Genomic DNA, 16,031 nt, shown 5'->3' with positions numbered 1-16,031 from the left:
GAAGCCTATTTACCCCAGGGGACCCCAGGTGAGGCACCTCCAGCCACACCTTTAACAAGCTTAAGAAGCTGACTACCCATTCGTGGCTGTTGGTCATGGAGAATGATGGCCACAGAATCAGACAGTATGTGAGCTTGGACAGATAGGAGGGCATGTGCTAGCTCCATCCTGGGTGAGTCCTGCCACTCCCAAGTGTGATTGCCATCCGGCCCCCTAGCACTGCTCTGCATTTGAGATAGAAAATGAGACATCACTGCTTGCCACAACACCTAAATCATACTGCGGTCTATGCATTTCTCGATACTCTATGTTTGTATAAATATGTCAAAATATTCTCTACTGTCATGTATATCTAAAAAGAACAAATAAAAAAAAGACACACACACACAAAGAAAATATTCTAGAGTAAAACCAGTCCCACCTACCTGTCTTGTAATTCCACTATATTAGGGCTACTGGATATTCTTTTAAAAATGATATCTCTACCTTTACCCTAAATAGAAAATCCTGTTATCATCAGGTAATGTATATCAAGGTCCCAAGGCCACCTTGTCACATTTCACTCGGGCGTAGGAATCTAATTCTTTCCCGACGAAGTCAAAAAGAAAGGTAGGTGGTAGATGTTTTTTCAAATTTAGTTCAGGGTCAACTTATAATCATTGTCCTCAACGGAGGTTTTAGTGATAACATAAAAAGCTAACACTGCAAATGATTCTTCAGTGGATTTCAGAAAATAAAGAAGCTATTCTCACCAAAAAAAAAGTTACTATTTTTATCTCTCATCTGTCAGAGATCACAGTGTAGGTAGTGTTTAAAGATGAATGTTTTAGAATCAGAAAGACCTAGATTTATATCCGGGTTGGTTCTGCCAACTTACTGGCTTGGCACGCATTTTTATTTATCTTCTAAGTTTTACTTTTCTACTAATAGAATAGAGGTACTAATAATAATGTCTACCTTCAAGTCAGACCTGTAGGGATTAAATAATGTAAGTAAATTATCATGTAAGTAAAATCATGAAAATAATAACTGTATTATGAACACTAAATAAAAGTAAGTTATTGTCCTCATTGTTGTTGTTATGAAGCAGTCACTACAGGGTGTCATTAAAGGAGGATGTGGTACTAGTCTGTCTCTATTCAAGTCTCATCACTTTGTGAACTTGAAACAGTTGCTTAACTGTTCTGTGTCTCAGTTTCGTCATTGTAAAATGAAGACTCACAAATCTACTGCATAAGTAGAGGATTAAATAGTCCTCATGTGAGGATTAAAAGAAGCTGATAAAGCTTTCAATGATGATGGTAATATTCTAAATCTACACTGTCCAATATGGCATCCGTTAGTCACATGAGGGTCTTGAGCCCTTGAAATATGGCTAGTGTCCCCAAGGAGATGAATTTTTAAATTTCAGTTAGCTTTAATTAATTGAATCAGCTGCATGTGACTAGTGGCTACCATATTGTCTAGCATAGCCTGACATCACAACCTGACCATGCTAACCTTTAGCGTTATTCACTAAATGCCAGCCCAGGTCTTAGCTGGGAGCAAGGCAGGTGCTGGAGCCAGTGAGCCGAGTTTTCAAACAAGCATTTGCTTCTTACCAGCAGTGACCGTAAGATGAGGAAGAAGGAAAGAATTCAATTTCAATAATACACGGAAGTCGTGATTGAAAGCACTTGAAATAAGAACTGTTAGGTGAATCTCATAAATTGTGTGAATCAAATCGCCAACTTAATTCATTCTCACTCGTTTTCAAACTTTTTTTTCTTCATTTCAGTTTCAATTTTGAAAACGGTTATACATTTTGTAGAGTCGTGGAAGATTACTTGTGGTCTCCTAACAAGTAATTCCTTCCAAAAAGTTTACATAAATATCACCCCATCGCCCCTCCTCTGGTGTGTGTGTGTGTATGTGTGTGTGTGTGTATGTGTGTGTGTGATTTTTCTGTTTAGAAGAATGGGAGTAGATGCTCATAATCATGAAGAAGTATAAAGACCAAGAACTCAGGCTGGGTGCGATGGCACACACCTGTTATCCCAGTGGTTTGGAGGTTGAAGCAGGAAGATCAGAGTTCAAAGCCAGCCTCAGCAAAAGCAACTCAGTGAGACCCTGTCTCTAAATAAAATACAAAATAGGGCTGGGGATGTGGCTTAGTGGTGGAGTACCCCTGAGTTCAATTCCTGGTACAAAAAAAAACAAAAAACAAAAAACCCAGTATGTCAATATTGGTGAGTGGCATTTAACTTGGGAATGCATCATATTAAAACAGATTGGTTTTTAAAGAACAGAGATATTTTAAATAGTATATTGAAAGATAAATCATAGCCATCAAATAGTTGGAAAAGCAATTGATGTCACCAAGTAAGACTTACACTTTATTTTTTTTTCTCAAGTCTGTGTATTAGATATGCTTCTGTAAAGTTGATACACACGAAAGTTCCTGCTTGATCTAACCTTCTCTGGGTTGCCTAAAGAGTCTCTTTACTTAAGATTTTATAAGAGCAAGAACATCAGAAATGCAGCTACACCGATATGGAATTGTTTTTTATAGCATTAAAGAAAAGGGAGTTGTGAAAATTCATGGAAGAATTCAATAAGAACAGACCTTGTCTCCCAAAATAGTCATTGATCTCAGCATTTCTTAGACACCGTAGCATGACACAGCACTCAACACATAACATGAAAATACTTTGTGTAGGCTCCATTTTCCCCAGAGGAAATAGGAAGGAATACCTCCACCTACATTTCCCAGACAAGGAAGGGTGATATTGACCACTGGGCAGATTTTTATATTGGGGTTGATCTGAGTTTTTACAATTCAGTATCATCTCATTAGTCAGGGCCAGGGAATTTAAATTCTGAGGGCATGAGACAAACATCAGAAAGGGGACATCAAGTCTTTGTTAACTGCAAAAGAAACACACTCCGATCAGAGAAAAGTCCCTCCCTCCACCTCACCATCTCCCCCAAGTCTTTCCTCATCAGGGACATTCAGGCATTATTGATATATATGTGTCAGCAGCTAATCACAGAGATAATTGATGAGGCCCGGCTCCTGAAATTATCCAGAAAGCCCAATCTTCTGAGCATATTCCAATCTGAAGTTTATCCACAAGGCCCAACCACGTGGGCCAGTCTTCCAAATTTCAGGTTGAATCAGCATCCCTCATCCAAAAAAGCTGAAACTTTCTCAATGATAACATGATGCTCAAAACATTTTGGATTTTGGAGTATTTCATATTGAGGATGTTTAACCAGAAAGTCCATGCCAATATCCTAAAAATCTGGAAAACACCAACGTTTTTCAGATAAAGGCATTTCAAGATAAGGGATTTCAGAGAAGGGACATTTGACCTGCACTATCACATTTGTAAGGGTATACTTTGTTTTCCACAGCACAGGAACCTTCTTGTAGAGCCAGCCCACCACATGGAAAAGGTTCTTAGTTGGGGTTCATGGTTCTCCTCGAGAACCTGGGACACACTTCATGAGTCCATAGTGAATCCCCTAAGAATAAATGTCCACAGTGTATGTATCTTGCACTTGTTGCTGCGTATGTCTATGGGAAGGAAGGGTTAGGAGCAGCTATCAGACTTATCTTTTAATGTTTTTATTAGTACTTTATAATTATATATAATTGTGGGGTTTATTTTGAAATAATCATACATGCATGGGACATAAGTGGCTCCATTTCCATCCCCAGTACTTACCTCTTTTCCTCCCTCTTCCCTCCCCTGTTCTCCCTCCTCAACTCTGCCGGTCTCCCTTCCACTTATTTATTGGTTTTTTAATGGGTGCTTCATAAATAGACATAAAGGTGAAATTCGCTGTGGTGTGTTCATGTATGTGCATAATGCATAATTGCTCATAGATGGACTTAACACATAATTTGGCCAACTTCATTCCACAGTTCCTTCCTTTTCCCATCCCTCCTCCCTCTCCCTCAAATCCTTTCCTCTACTTCACTGATCTCCCTTGTATTCTCCTGGGATCACCCCCACTCCACTTTTCCCCCCTTATTTTGTTCTGGCTTCAGCATGTGAGAGAAAACATTCAACCCTTGACTTTCTGAGCCTGGCTTATTTCACTCAGCATGATGTTCTCAATTCCATTCATTCACAAGCAAATGCTGATTGATTTTTGAGGGCTCAGGCCCATACTGTAATAGTGTGCCATGGAGAAGGCAGATGGCCCCCAAATGTTTTTCTCAGAGACAATTAAAATCATCATAAGCAAACACTTTGACCAGTAATGTCTCTGAAGCATCCCCACCTTCTCTAATTTAGAGAGGATTTTTTTTTAAATAAATATTAATTTTTATTTTGTATTTTTAAAAATCTAGAGGATTTTTGAATTCCTTAAATGTGGAAAAAAATGTCCTGGACACACCAGAGGATTAAACCAAGGGGACCATGTAACATATTTCAATGTACTTCAGTGTTTACATTGACTATGTTCATACGTCTGGGAAGAAAGTAACAAATTCAGAATGACTTCCACACGTCTCTTCTGTACCAATGGTTTTTAACTGGGTGGGGGACAGGATTCTGCTACCCAGGAAATATTTGACAGTTTCTGGAGCTACTTTTGGTGGTCATGAGAGGTGTAGGGGTGCAATTGGCATCCCGTAGATAGACCCAGAGATGCTGCAAAATGTCCTACAGTCTAGACAAAAAGATGTCAATCATGCTGAGGTTGACTCTGGGCTAGACCTTGACTCTTGGCTATGCCACAGCCTTCGAACCAAGCTAATCCACTCCCACTCTGTCCCCAGCAGCCACAAAATTAACTTCTGGTTCACATTCCAATGTGTTCCTTATTTAATTTGACCCCTCTCCCATTGAGCCTGATTTATTCACAGTCTTGTCACCGTGGCTCCAAATCCAACATTGCTCTCCACCCAATTTGGAAAACTCCCTTGCTCCTGGCTGGTTTCTGGACCTCAGGACAAATGGTTTGGGTTGTCTTGTTAAGGCCTAGTTGTTGCCTTTGCTGGCCCCCTCTGGTCATGGAGTCCTAGGCTCTAAGTGCAGCCTCTCTAGTTAGAAAAACTTGACCTTGAGTCCCTTTCCAGTCTGTAGCTTCAAATTCTCATGCAAGATACTTATTTCTCTGAACCACAGTTTCCTCTTTCATAAAATGGAACTCCAGCACCAATGATCCTTCCAAGAAAACCTTATTCTTCTTAGAGGAACAACTATTATTATGTTATCATCTCCTTTCTGGGTTCCTTGGAGCTGATACAAATTCAGCCCTCGTGTTGTGGGGCTTATGTGAGAACCATAAATTCTCAACTGAGGTTGGTCCTTGGTAGTCAACAAAGATGCTTAAAATAAATGAATTAAAAGCTCCACTACTTGAGATTCTAACTTAATCGTTTGGCGCAGGTTAAGATCTCCATAGTAGTAAAGCACTAACTACCCGATCAGGCACACAAACCAAGTGTACCTGCTGCTGTTACCATCTTGACCGTGTCTGCTCCACTCCTGATCCCCCTGAACCCATCTCTCCACCCACCTGCTGCTCAGGACATGGGGTTACGAATGTAACAAACATGAGGAAGTTGCTGAAGGTTTTGTTTTCTTACAGATTTTAAAAACAAAAAATTCCATAGTCATAAACTGAGTCTTAAACCAAGACTTAAAAAGTAAAGCCATAAGATTTTATTCTTAGCTACAGAGTCAGTAAGCAAGGGTCCTTTTCTCTGGGTAACATCCTTCCTTTTTACCTTCACACAAAAGAAACTTTTCTAGGTTATACACTTGCAAAAGAAATAAGGTCTAACAATGACTAGGTTGTTACCTAGAAAACTCAAGCAACAAGCAAATTCCATTTCTAAACAGTTTATCTAACTTAACAAATATTTACTGGACACTGGGTTGCTATTGGAGTTAAAAGTGTACTAAAATAAAAGGTAAATAGAGCTACCTAGAGCATTGCTATTCCAAAAAAGCACGAGCTATAATGTATTGCACCTTTGCCGTGAACCTTGCAAACAGCTTTCTGTGCATTATCTCATCCCACCCCTTTCTTATGAGGGAGGAATTGTTATATTATTTTTTTTATCTTGTTCTCAAGAGATTTAGGTCTTGTACAGATCTGCCCATTTGGCATACACACGCCCTAAGCAAAAGAAATCCTATAGTCCCCTGGCCATTTTCCAGCACATTAAGTTTGTGCTGGGAAAATGTGTAGTTACAAGTGCCTGGTGCATAGTAAACACGGTGTAAGGGATAATAATAATAATAACAATAACCTTCTACAAACATCACCCCATATGAATGTCAGGCCAGTTTTACAGAAAAGAAAATTGAGTCTTGGAGAGTATTAGTGAGTCACCTGAGTCCCCACTGTCAGCAAGGGTCAAAGCTGTCATTGAACTCTGGTTGTCTCTGCTTGCCAAATACCTGATACTTGGGGGAGTTGTTGTGGACAGATTCACCCACAAATAGTTGTGTATCATCCTAGACTTCTACCCTCCTGGGATCCGCTATTGCAGCTGTAGCTGAAAAATTCTTTTCCCCTGTTTCAGTGTCCAGAGTCCTCCTTTTCAAGTTCAACAAGAAGGACTCTCTCATTAGATATTTAAATGCAAGAAGGCACGAGCCCCACAGAGAGTTCTCACTCTCTTGAGTTCAGGAACCCCTCACGTCCTGGTAGGAGGTTTGAGTCCTTTCCAGAAGCCAGTTCACTCAGCTGCCCTGGTGGAGGAGGCTGCTGCTACACCAAATGCACTCCCACACCGCCTGCGGACACGAAGCAGCCAGTGGCCACGGCTATTAACCCGAACTCTAATTAGGGTGGTTTTTATAATGAGGGAAAGAGTGTGATTCTAATTAGTAATTTTCCATCTTTTTCTCCATAAGTATCCTCAAGTCAAAGCAATAGGCTGTCCTCCTCCTCGGGCTGGTTGCACCTACTATAAAACTTCAGCAAAAGTGAAAATGGGGAAGGAAACATGAAGCAGGAGAGAGGTTTTACTGGCTACTGATGAGCTGTGTTCTCCCTTGACTCAGGTCCGAGGCGCTGCGGTCGTTGGTTCGGACATGGTTGTCACTGTTGAGTTCACCAACCCTTTAAAAGAGACGCTTCAAAATGTCTGGATGTACCTGGAAGGTCCTGGAGTCATAAGACCCAAAAGGAAGACGTTCCGGTACGTGCTGGGAGAAAGTGGGAAGGTAGCATGGGGCCGTGGGACACTGTCTCTGTCCCTCTGTGTCTTTTCTGATCACATCTACTCTCTAGTGAAAGTGTCTAAGATGCAACTCCTTATGGATCCGGTCTGTGGGGCATGGGGTAAAAACAGGGTTGGTTTGACCATCACGTCCATCATTGAATCCTTAAAGCCACCCCAGAAGGGAGATACAATTACCAACTCTCTTCTTTTGTTGGGGAATTTGGAGCTTCAACAGGTCAGTGGGCTGCCTCCATGACACACAGCTTATAAGCAGAGAGCTGAATTTCAAATTCAAGGTGGCTGATTGCAGAACTCATTCCCGTCATTTTGCCATACCACCTCCTCATGTGTCATCCACTAATCTTCACTGAGCACCTGCATATGCCAAGTGGGACACTGAAAGATGCCCTTTCTATGGGTCCTTTCTTTCCAACTCCACCTCTTAGATTTAGCAACCCAATCACTGTGGTTCCATTGGGGCCAAAAGGCTGCCCCAGGCTCTGTAATAATATAAATGGAACTCAGCCTCTTCCACATCCAGCACCATCAAACTGTGCCCTGCTGGTTTGCTTCTGTGGCACCTATTGACTGTGACTGTCACCCAACAGGACAGCCCATTCCACAGTCAGGTAGCTCAGAAAACACACCTTTTCTACCTTGAGATCCTACCAATGACAATTTTGTTATCTGGCCTAACACAAAATAAGGTCCACGACTCTTCCATCTGATGACTTGGAAATGTTCGCAAGCAGGTGTCTCGTCTTCCTTGAGTCTTCTCTACTTGAGACCAAATACCCACCCCGACTTCATCTTTCTGGCCACTAATGTGGTTTTAGCTCCCTCCCTCTCCCACACTGTGCAATTTGTCTGTGCTTCTCTTAAATTGTGACACTCAGAATGGGTCCCAATCTTCGAAGTTTATTACTTTCATTTCTACCACAAATAAGTCCCTGTCAGCATCAATCAATCTAGCACATTTCCTACGGGGTGACCTTCTAAGGCAAAGAAAGGGAAGTGAGAGTTTTGGAAACCACCTCATGACCATCTATGTTAGGAGTTTTCCCAACACCTCTTACGGAAGCCACCCCACTCTGTAAGCTGCAAGGCCTCACTCATCCTTTCTGGGACACCGCCATTGCCCACAAAAGACTCTCTCTGCATTTCTTTTCGAATTACAGGTCCCACAGTTTTTGCATCCTATCTTAAGAGATGCCTTATTACCAATGCAGTACACAACACAGAAAATAATTCGAGTGCTTTTTTAAAATGGCAAGCACAAGATATAACATCCTGCCTGTATTAATAGGACATTCTCAGGGAAAAAAAAAGAATTAAATTAGAAATCAACCCCAGCGAGAGGGAGAGGTCAGCAGCCATAGCCCTGCTTTCGTCAGAAACGACAGTCTTGCTCACCCATTCTCGCACCTTCCCACTCAAATCAGATGCAAGAATCGCTCAGGCAAAGTGAAACACGTTTCCTCTTCCAAACAGCCCCCTGCTGTATCCAATTTTTCCTTCTCAAACAATAGCCACGCAATCTGTATCTGAGGGCACTGGAAACTTCTGCTAGCTTCACACCTTGGCTGTCCCAAGAATCTTGCGTTGCTCAAGGTGAACACATCTATGCTATGGTTTACCTGGGTGTTGCTCAAAGGTGCAGATGTAAAAGTGTGGTCCCCAGGGTGGCAGTGTTGGGCAACTCTGGGGACCTTGAAGACATGGAGCCTCATGTGTGGCCCAAGATGGTTTAACGCTCCACGCTTCCCACAGCCTCCCTCCCATCTCAGATGCTGGGAGGTTCCATTTCTGTAGATTCTTTGCTTTTAAGTTTCTGCACTTCCAGACCACCCAATAATTCATCCGCCAGATTCATTTTTCTCTTTTAAAAAATGATCAGGTTCAGTGAGTTATTCCAAGAGAAAACTTTCCCAATTTTGTGACTTGAATTTAAGCTTTGTTTCCCAAGTAGGACAAAAGCTAAGCCTCCGCACACAGAGGACAAACCGTGGGTAGCTGCAGTTTGTTGTTATAATAATCCCATTTGCTTGTGTGCATTCAAGATGATAAATGGCCAGAGTATCCTGATAGCTCAGCACATTACTGAGAATCATTTATCACAACATCCATCCCCCGGAAATGAGATTATTCCAACATTACTCCACTTACCAAAATGAGCAAATGATTTTTTCTCACTTTCTGTTATGCACTTATCTGTAGGTAAAATGACATGCATGTGCACCTTAACGTTGGAATATTTTCATATGCACCCATCGTTATGCAGATCGTTATATGACCAAGAGCAAATAATGAGGTGAAGCTCAAGATCTAGTGACTATTTGAGGTGGTTACCTACATTGCACGGTCCCAGGTCAGATCCTTAAGCAGGACAGTTGTTTCAAAAGATGCTTCTGATTGATCACGTGAGAAACCAGGGTCAAGAGAACCTATGGATCTGGGTAAAAATAGCTTCTGTTGACAAATACATATCTTTAATTCATATTGAATTGATCACTGTAAATTAAGGACAGAGAATTGCTTTTCTGTATACAGACTCAAAGAGCTTTCGTAAATTGTTCTGCAGAGAGTTCAGGCAAAGCAAACAATAACCACAAAGGTAGAGGTGATAGGAATAATAACCGTAATACATTTCTGACATTTCTTGATGCTGACCGTGTCTTGCCACAATTCCAAGTGCAGTACAAATATTAACTCACCTACCCTCTCTCGCTCTGTTCAGGGTCCAATGGTGTCCACCTTTTATAGGGGAGGAAAACAATGTCGAGGTCAATGTTTTTCAAACCTTGAATCATAAAATCAACTTACTGGGTTTGAAAAAGTACATAGGTTATGTATATATGCATTATTCCCATCATTTGTTTTTTTAAGTCACTGATTAAAATAAAGTATGGAGCCACACTTATAAAGAACCAAACTTAAGGAAAGCATTAACAAATATTAAATTAATATAGACATTTTAGATGATCAGTGTCAAAGTCAATGCCTGGAGCCGCACCATAGAGAGAGCTCCCGAGGGCTCAGATGCCTTCTCCAATTCACAGGAAAAGAGGTGAGAGAAAACAGGATTTCTTACATAGTGCCTGGATTTCTGAGATGTCAGGCCTTTAGCCTTTTGACCCCAGAGGATGTGAACCCAGAGTCAGCTGAAATACACGTTGTTTTATTGATGTTAGAGGAAATCTTGGCATTCTAACTTTGCACAGAAGAGGTCAGGTCTGTAGGTACGTGGCCCTCTGTTTCTCCCTTCCCTTTATCTCTGTGAAGTGACAGTGTCTGGTCCCAGGCCCCTGAGGGCAAATGGAAGCCCATCTGATTGAGGTCCTTGGGCCACACCGACTTTCCTCACAGTTCTCTTTCCCACTGACCCCCACCCGCAGCCTCCCAGTGCAAAGCTGAGCACTGCCCCCAGCTCCTTTGTCTGCCCTGCAGGTCCCTCCAGGAGGGAGGGTCTTACTCCAGCTTATCAGCCTTCTCCCCAGGGGGTTCTGTGGATCTAGCCAGAGAATTCCTTTTCTGAGTACAAGCACTCTCTTAGGTGCCCCGACAGGTCTCTGTTCCTGAGAGATGCCCCATGGTCCTTTTCTGACCCCAGTTCTTCCCACGGTCCCAGGTCCCTTCATCAGCTCCCAGGTCCTGAGTGCAGAGGTGAATGCTGAGATTCTTGTCTGACTCGGCCATTTAGCTGTTGGCAATCTTGGAGAAGCCACTCGTTGTCTTTGAAGTGGACTCCTCCTTACCTATAAACTGGGGGATAAGAATGCCTTCTTTGTTGGGTGGATAAAAACATGCAGCCCAGGGGCTGCAGCTGTGGCTCAGTGGTAGCTCATTTGCCTAGCATGAGTGAGGCACTGGCCCCGATTCTCAGCACCCCATGTAAATAAATAAAAAAATAAAGGTCTATCAACAACTAAAAAAAGAAAGAAAAGAAATGCAGCTCAGTTTCCTCGTCCTGTTAATTCCATTTTTCTCCTGAATCCTCATCCCCTACCTTCCCATTCTTCTGAATCGAGGCCTTCAGATAGAGTAACCTTGGTCCCCTGTGTGCTCAGAAAAGTATTCATTTAGACTCATCCCTCCCTGCCTGGTGCAGACCCCAGCCATCTTCCAGGTCCATGCACCACTGGGAAAGAGCAACTAAACCACCACTAACTACCAACTAAACCACCTCGACTAACTACCGACTAAACCAGCTATAGATGACCAAGTTCCTTTCAGTTTCTCTTCAGCCCAAATGTCCAAGACCCAAGGATTGTCCTTGCCTGAATGTTGCCATGACCTAATGATTTGATAAAATGTCCTCACATAGATAATTTATCTAGTGAGGACTATAGATGGAGGAGCAGTTCTGTCACTCTCTCGTTATCTTGTAAACAAAGATGTTGGTATAACTGAAATGACAGCAACAAACATTTTATGAATTTTTAAAATACTTCTGACTATTTCACTACATACTAGATCCTGTCCTGGCCTCTCTGCTTGGATGATTTCCTTTAATTCTCACATGGGTGCTGTGGGATAATCCACATCCTCATTTTGCAGATGAGGAAACTGAGGCTTAGGGAAGGTCCATCAATTCCCCCATGTTTTTACACCTAATAAGCAGGAGTATCAGAGTTAAGCCTGGGTATCCTGAATCCAGAGTCTATGGAGCTTGTAACCACTAGAAAATATTTCATCATACAGACACCAGGCATTACACATTAGTTCAATAGCATGTGGGTTTTTTTCAAAATAGATAGATCCATTCAAATTTGCTTTTTCTCTCTGTGGTCTCATCTATCAGGCAGCTATCCCCACGGCATGGGCCCCATGCATAATCGTGTTCATTATGGAACCGTACCATGGACAGAAATTATTTTTCCTCCCAAACTCCATTTTCAAAACTTCTAAGCTCAAAACTGCTAAGTATTTTCAGAAGCGTTAGGTCTCCAAACCCACAGGAATTCAAATTCAGAATGTATCATTTCCAGTGACCACAAAGGAACTTTGAGAATCAGTAGGTCGACGTTGAATGAGTCCTATCTGGAGTGAGTTCCACCTTTCGTGGAGGCCCGGAGAAGCCGGACTGTTCTGTGTCATTTCCAGGTGGAAGCAGCTGGTTGTTTTGCTTTGGGGCAGACCTTTTTAGCAGCCTTCATTTTGCTTGCTGATATTCAGACTTTTGTGAAATTCAAAACAGTCAAAACTCCATTTAGCAGGAATGTAGAAAGAATAGACAGTTGACTATAATTTCAGCTCTTCCATTATCTGGACCATTAGACTCTGTGACCTTGGAAATTCTCTTATCTGTAAAATGACACAGTTGGACTAAGTCATTTCTAAAGCCCTTGCCCACTCTAACATGCTTGCCTCAATAAACCCATGAAAGAGGTTCCTTTTTATCTTTCCAAGATGCTCATAATGGTCTTGATTCATCTCCCTTCCACTCCCCCAGAATAAAGCTGACTCAGGTTCCAGGCCAGGTCATCCAGCACTTGCCCTCCCTGAGAGTCAGTAAGCATAGACCAGGAACCCTCCATGCACAACACTTGCAGGAAGTCTTAAATATTGAACGAAAGCATAAGTCTTGCTAGAAAAATAAAACCTGTGAAAAAAGTAAGCACAGTGGTCAGAAAAGGAGTCGAATGTAAAATACAGTGTAAAATACAATATACAGTCATAGAAAGAGCAGGCACTCAGAAACACCTGGGGTCAAATCCTGTCTCCACCCATAGACCATGTGATCTTGGAAAACTGACTTCACTCTTTGATTATCTATATGTCAAAGCATTCTGTCTACTTTGAGGCACTGTCACACATACAAAACCTGCATATTGTTTCCTCCCAGGGTTACAGAGGAGAATGTGTGAGAAGGATCCCAGGAAAATCTATATCTCCCCAACCCTGATGGACCTCAGTCACCCACTAAAGTAGGCTTGTCCTCAAGACTTGAGGAGATTGTAGAACATGCACTGAAGAAGAAAAGAGAACTTTAGGACCATAAAAGACTACCCTAAAGTTACCAGGATAGACATTGGCAAGTAACAGAAAGCTGAATTGGTAGAGGGAATACAATATGGTGGTTGAGAGGATTAGCAATTAGCATAGAGACACTCAAAGTCAGATGGCAGCAAACAGGATCATAGTCCAGATGTTCAGCCTGGAAACTAGGTCTCTCCCCTGGGGGTTGGCAAGAGCTAATTAGAGGGTCAGAGCCTCAGCAATGGCAGTTGAGGATTCAGATGGCAGTCTAATCCCAGGAAGAAACTAGAGTTGGTTGGTTCATTGTTGGTTGGTCTTCCCAACCCTATTGTGAAGCAGAGTATGTACACAGGTGGAAGGAACCATCCCCAATGGGGCTGTTGGTGAATGGCTCTGCAAAGCCTCAGTAGGGACCTCATTTGGGTTCCTATGTACTAAATCAGCCAGCCAAGTCCTTCAGTCCTCTAGCCACCATCAGCTGAGAGAAGGAGGTCAGGTGGTTCAGGTAAGGATTGTCTGCTTCTTGATCAGGTGGGAAACTGAATCCACCAACCTCTCATCTCTTCTCCATCCTTTCAGTGAAATCCGGCCCAACGCCACTGTACAGTGGGAAGAAGTGTGTCAGCCTTGGGTTCCTGGCCGTCGGAAGTTGATAGCCAGCCTGACCAGTGACTCCCTGAGACACGTGTATGGGGAGCTGGACCTGCAGATTCAAAGACGACCTTCCATGTAAACGCACAGGAGGCTGAGATGGACCCAGGCTTGGCTTCTTGTAGGGTTGGCTAAGGATATTCTAATGCAAAAATAGCTCTTGCTTTAACTTAGGTGTGAAGTCTCAGACAGGACTAGAGGGAGCCTGAGAGTGGGGACGCTATATACAGCAAAGACACTCTTTTCCAAACCTAAGCTATCCAGCATGAAAGTTAGTTTTGAATCACTCTACCTTCCAGAGGATTCTGAGCATTAGCTTTAATTAAGCTCTAATTAAGCTCTCATAGTGCATAAGAGCAAAAGTTATCATTTATCATCACAAATGGCTACGCCAAATATCAGAGGGCTTCACTTAATGGGGAGATTTGCTCAATACCTGCCCTCATTTAAAACTTCTGATTTCTCACTCAGCCTTCTGGGGGCAACGTACTCCCCCAAAGGGAGAGAAACACATGACCCAGCTCTTAGAATTCTCTTCCCCTTTCCTGGAATCAGGTTCTACCCTCCGTGTTAGAATCCTTTTCCCAGGAATCTGAACACAGCATCATTTTTCTTCTTGGCAAAGCCAGGAAAAGGTCTTTCATCTTGCACCTGCAGCCAAGAGAATGCCTGCCAAATTTCACAGATTTACCTTGTGAGAAGATGTGGCCCCACATTAACAAATTGCATTTGTGCGAAACTTAATCACCTAGGAGGAGATAAGAAAGCAGGTGCAATGCTCTGATCTATTGAATAATGTAGTTTTATGGTGCGTTTTAATAGGTGTCACACTGTGGCCTGATCAGTGGGAACCAATATCCCTTACTTTAACCTTTCTGGGGTATATAACTAGAAAGTAATGAGGCTGGTTTGGGACTGGAGGAATAAGGATAATTCTCCTTAATTAGTGATTATAGTTCACCTGTCTCCCTGGGATCATCTCCTTCACACAATGACACAGGTTCAGGTCTTTTGTCAGAGATAGAATGAGCCCAGCAAGTTGGAGAAACTGGTAGATTGAATGACTAGACACGTAGAAGAACAGGCAGCCACTGAGTCTCTCTTTCCTTCATATTGCCTATGTTGAGATCTCACCTCAACACCCAGGTGCTGAAAGGTAACAGGAGCACAGCTCTGCAAACACCCAGTTCCAGTTCTGGCCCAGTGACAGGATGCCAACATCATTTGTATTCTGCACCAAGGCTCCAACAGACAAGTTTACTGGTATTTATTTACAAGGCAGATTTATGGTCAGAATTTCCCATTGAAGTGCTTCGGGTATGATTTAGGTGAGTAGATTGTCATTTTTAGAAAAAAAAATACATAGAAAGTCAGAATGGCATGCTACATTCTATTAAACTACATTTCTCAGCCTTTGAAACTGATTTTGAACCTTCAGTGCTAAGTCATGAGGGTTACTGGGTTCCCCTCTATAAGTATATCATACATAACTCCATTAAGTCATCTCCCAGCATTTTCCAAGCCTTTCAGTACCCAATTTTTTAAATGAAATGCATTTTGCTAGACTGTTAAACTGGCTTAACTTCGTATATTGTTATTAATGCAAATGTAATAGATGCTTAAAATAAAGCTAATCTGATTATATTTGCAATTGCATGGAAGTGAATGTTGTTAATTTTTACTCCGACGTATAACTAGCCACAACTGCTTGAGAAACCATTCTGTCTCTGCAGTGGACAACCCACCCCTGGATAAGACAACAAACACTTGTCCTTTGGAGAAAATGACTCTAGAAGATACAGACGTCAAAGTTAGCTTTTCTCTCCTCCTTACTAGCCACATTCACTGAAGGAGGACGTTTGCATATTCAATTTAAAAACTAGCTTCCAAAAGCTGAAAATGCTCCATAACTATTTTCCCATGAACAATCTCATGAACAACGATGATGAATTAATATATGGTCAGCATGGAGATCCATCAAAAAGAACACCTGCTATGGTCTTAGGATGGAAGACACATGGCCAGTGTGTATAAGACATCCCACACTCATGCCAAAACTGGTTGAAGAATTGCACCTCAGATGGAGCCTCATACTTCTTCCCAAGATGAAATCTGCTGGTCATGTCTACCTTCAACCAGCCCACCCCCGTTGGCCGGTGGGACTCCACGTTGTGTAACAATGCTGCTATAGTTTGAATCTTGGGTGTCCCCCAAAGAGCCATGT

At 42.3% G+C, this 16,031-nt stretch overlaps 1 protein-coding gene across 1 annotated transcript in view; it reads left to right on the top strand.

The window, feature by feature from the left end:
* Positions 1 to 15,463, top strand: part of F13a1 (coagulation factor XIII A chain) — a 164,088-nt gene extending 148,625 nt beyond the window's left edge. Inside the window, exons 14-15 of the mRNA XM_046453537.2 lie at positions 7,017 to 7,153; positions 13,736 to 15,463. Of these exons, the coding sequence (XP_046309493.1) occupies positions 7,017 to 7,153; positions 13,736 to 13,889 (291 nt within the window). The 3' untranslated portion in view covers positions 13,890 to 15,463. The remainder of the gene's footprint in view (positions 1 to 7,016; positions 7,154 to 13,735) is intronic.
* The last annotated feature ends 568 nt before the right edge of the window (positions 15,464 to 16,031 follow it).

The sequence above is a fragment of the Marmota monax genome, unplaced genomic scaffold (genome assembly GCF_021218885.2).
Source record: "Marmota monax isolate L192 unplaced genomic scaffold, Marmota_monax_Labrador192_F-V1.1 WCK01_AAM20220418_F8-fsc00029, whole genome shotgun sequence".
In the NCBI taxonomy this organism is placed as follows: Eukaryota; Metazoa; Chordata; class Mammalia; order Rodentia; family Sciuridae; genus Marmota; species Marmota monax.
The sequence above is the reverse complement of the archived record's forward strand: the minus strand, read 5'-3'. Positions and strand labels throughout refer to the sequence as shown.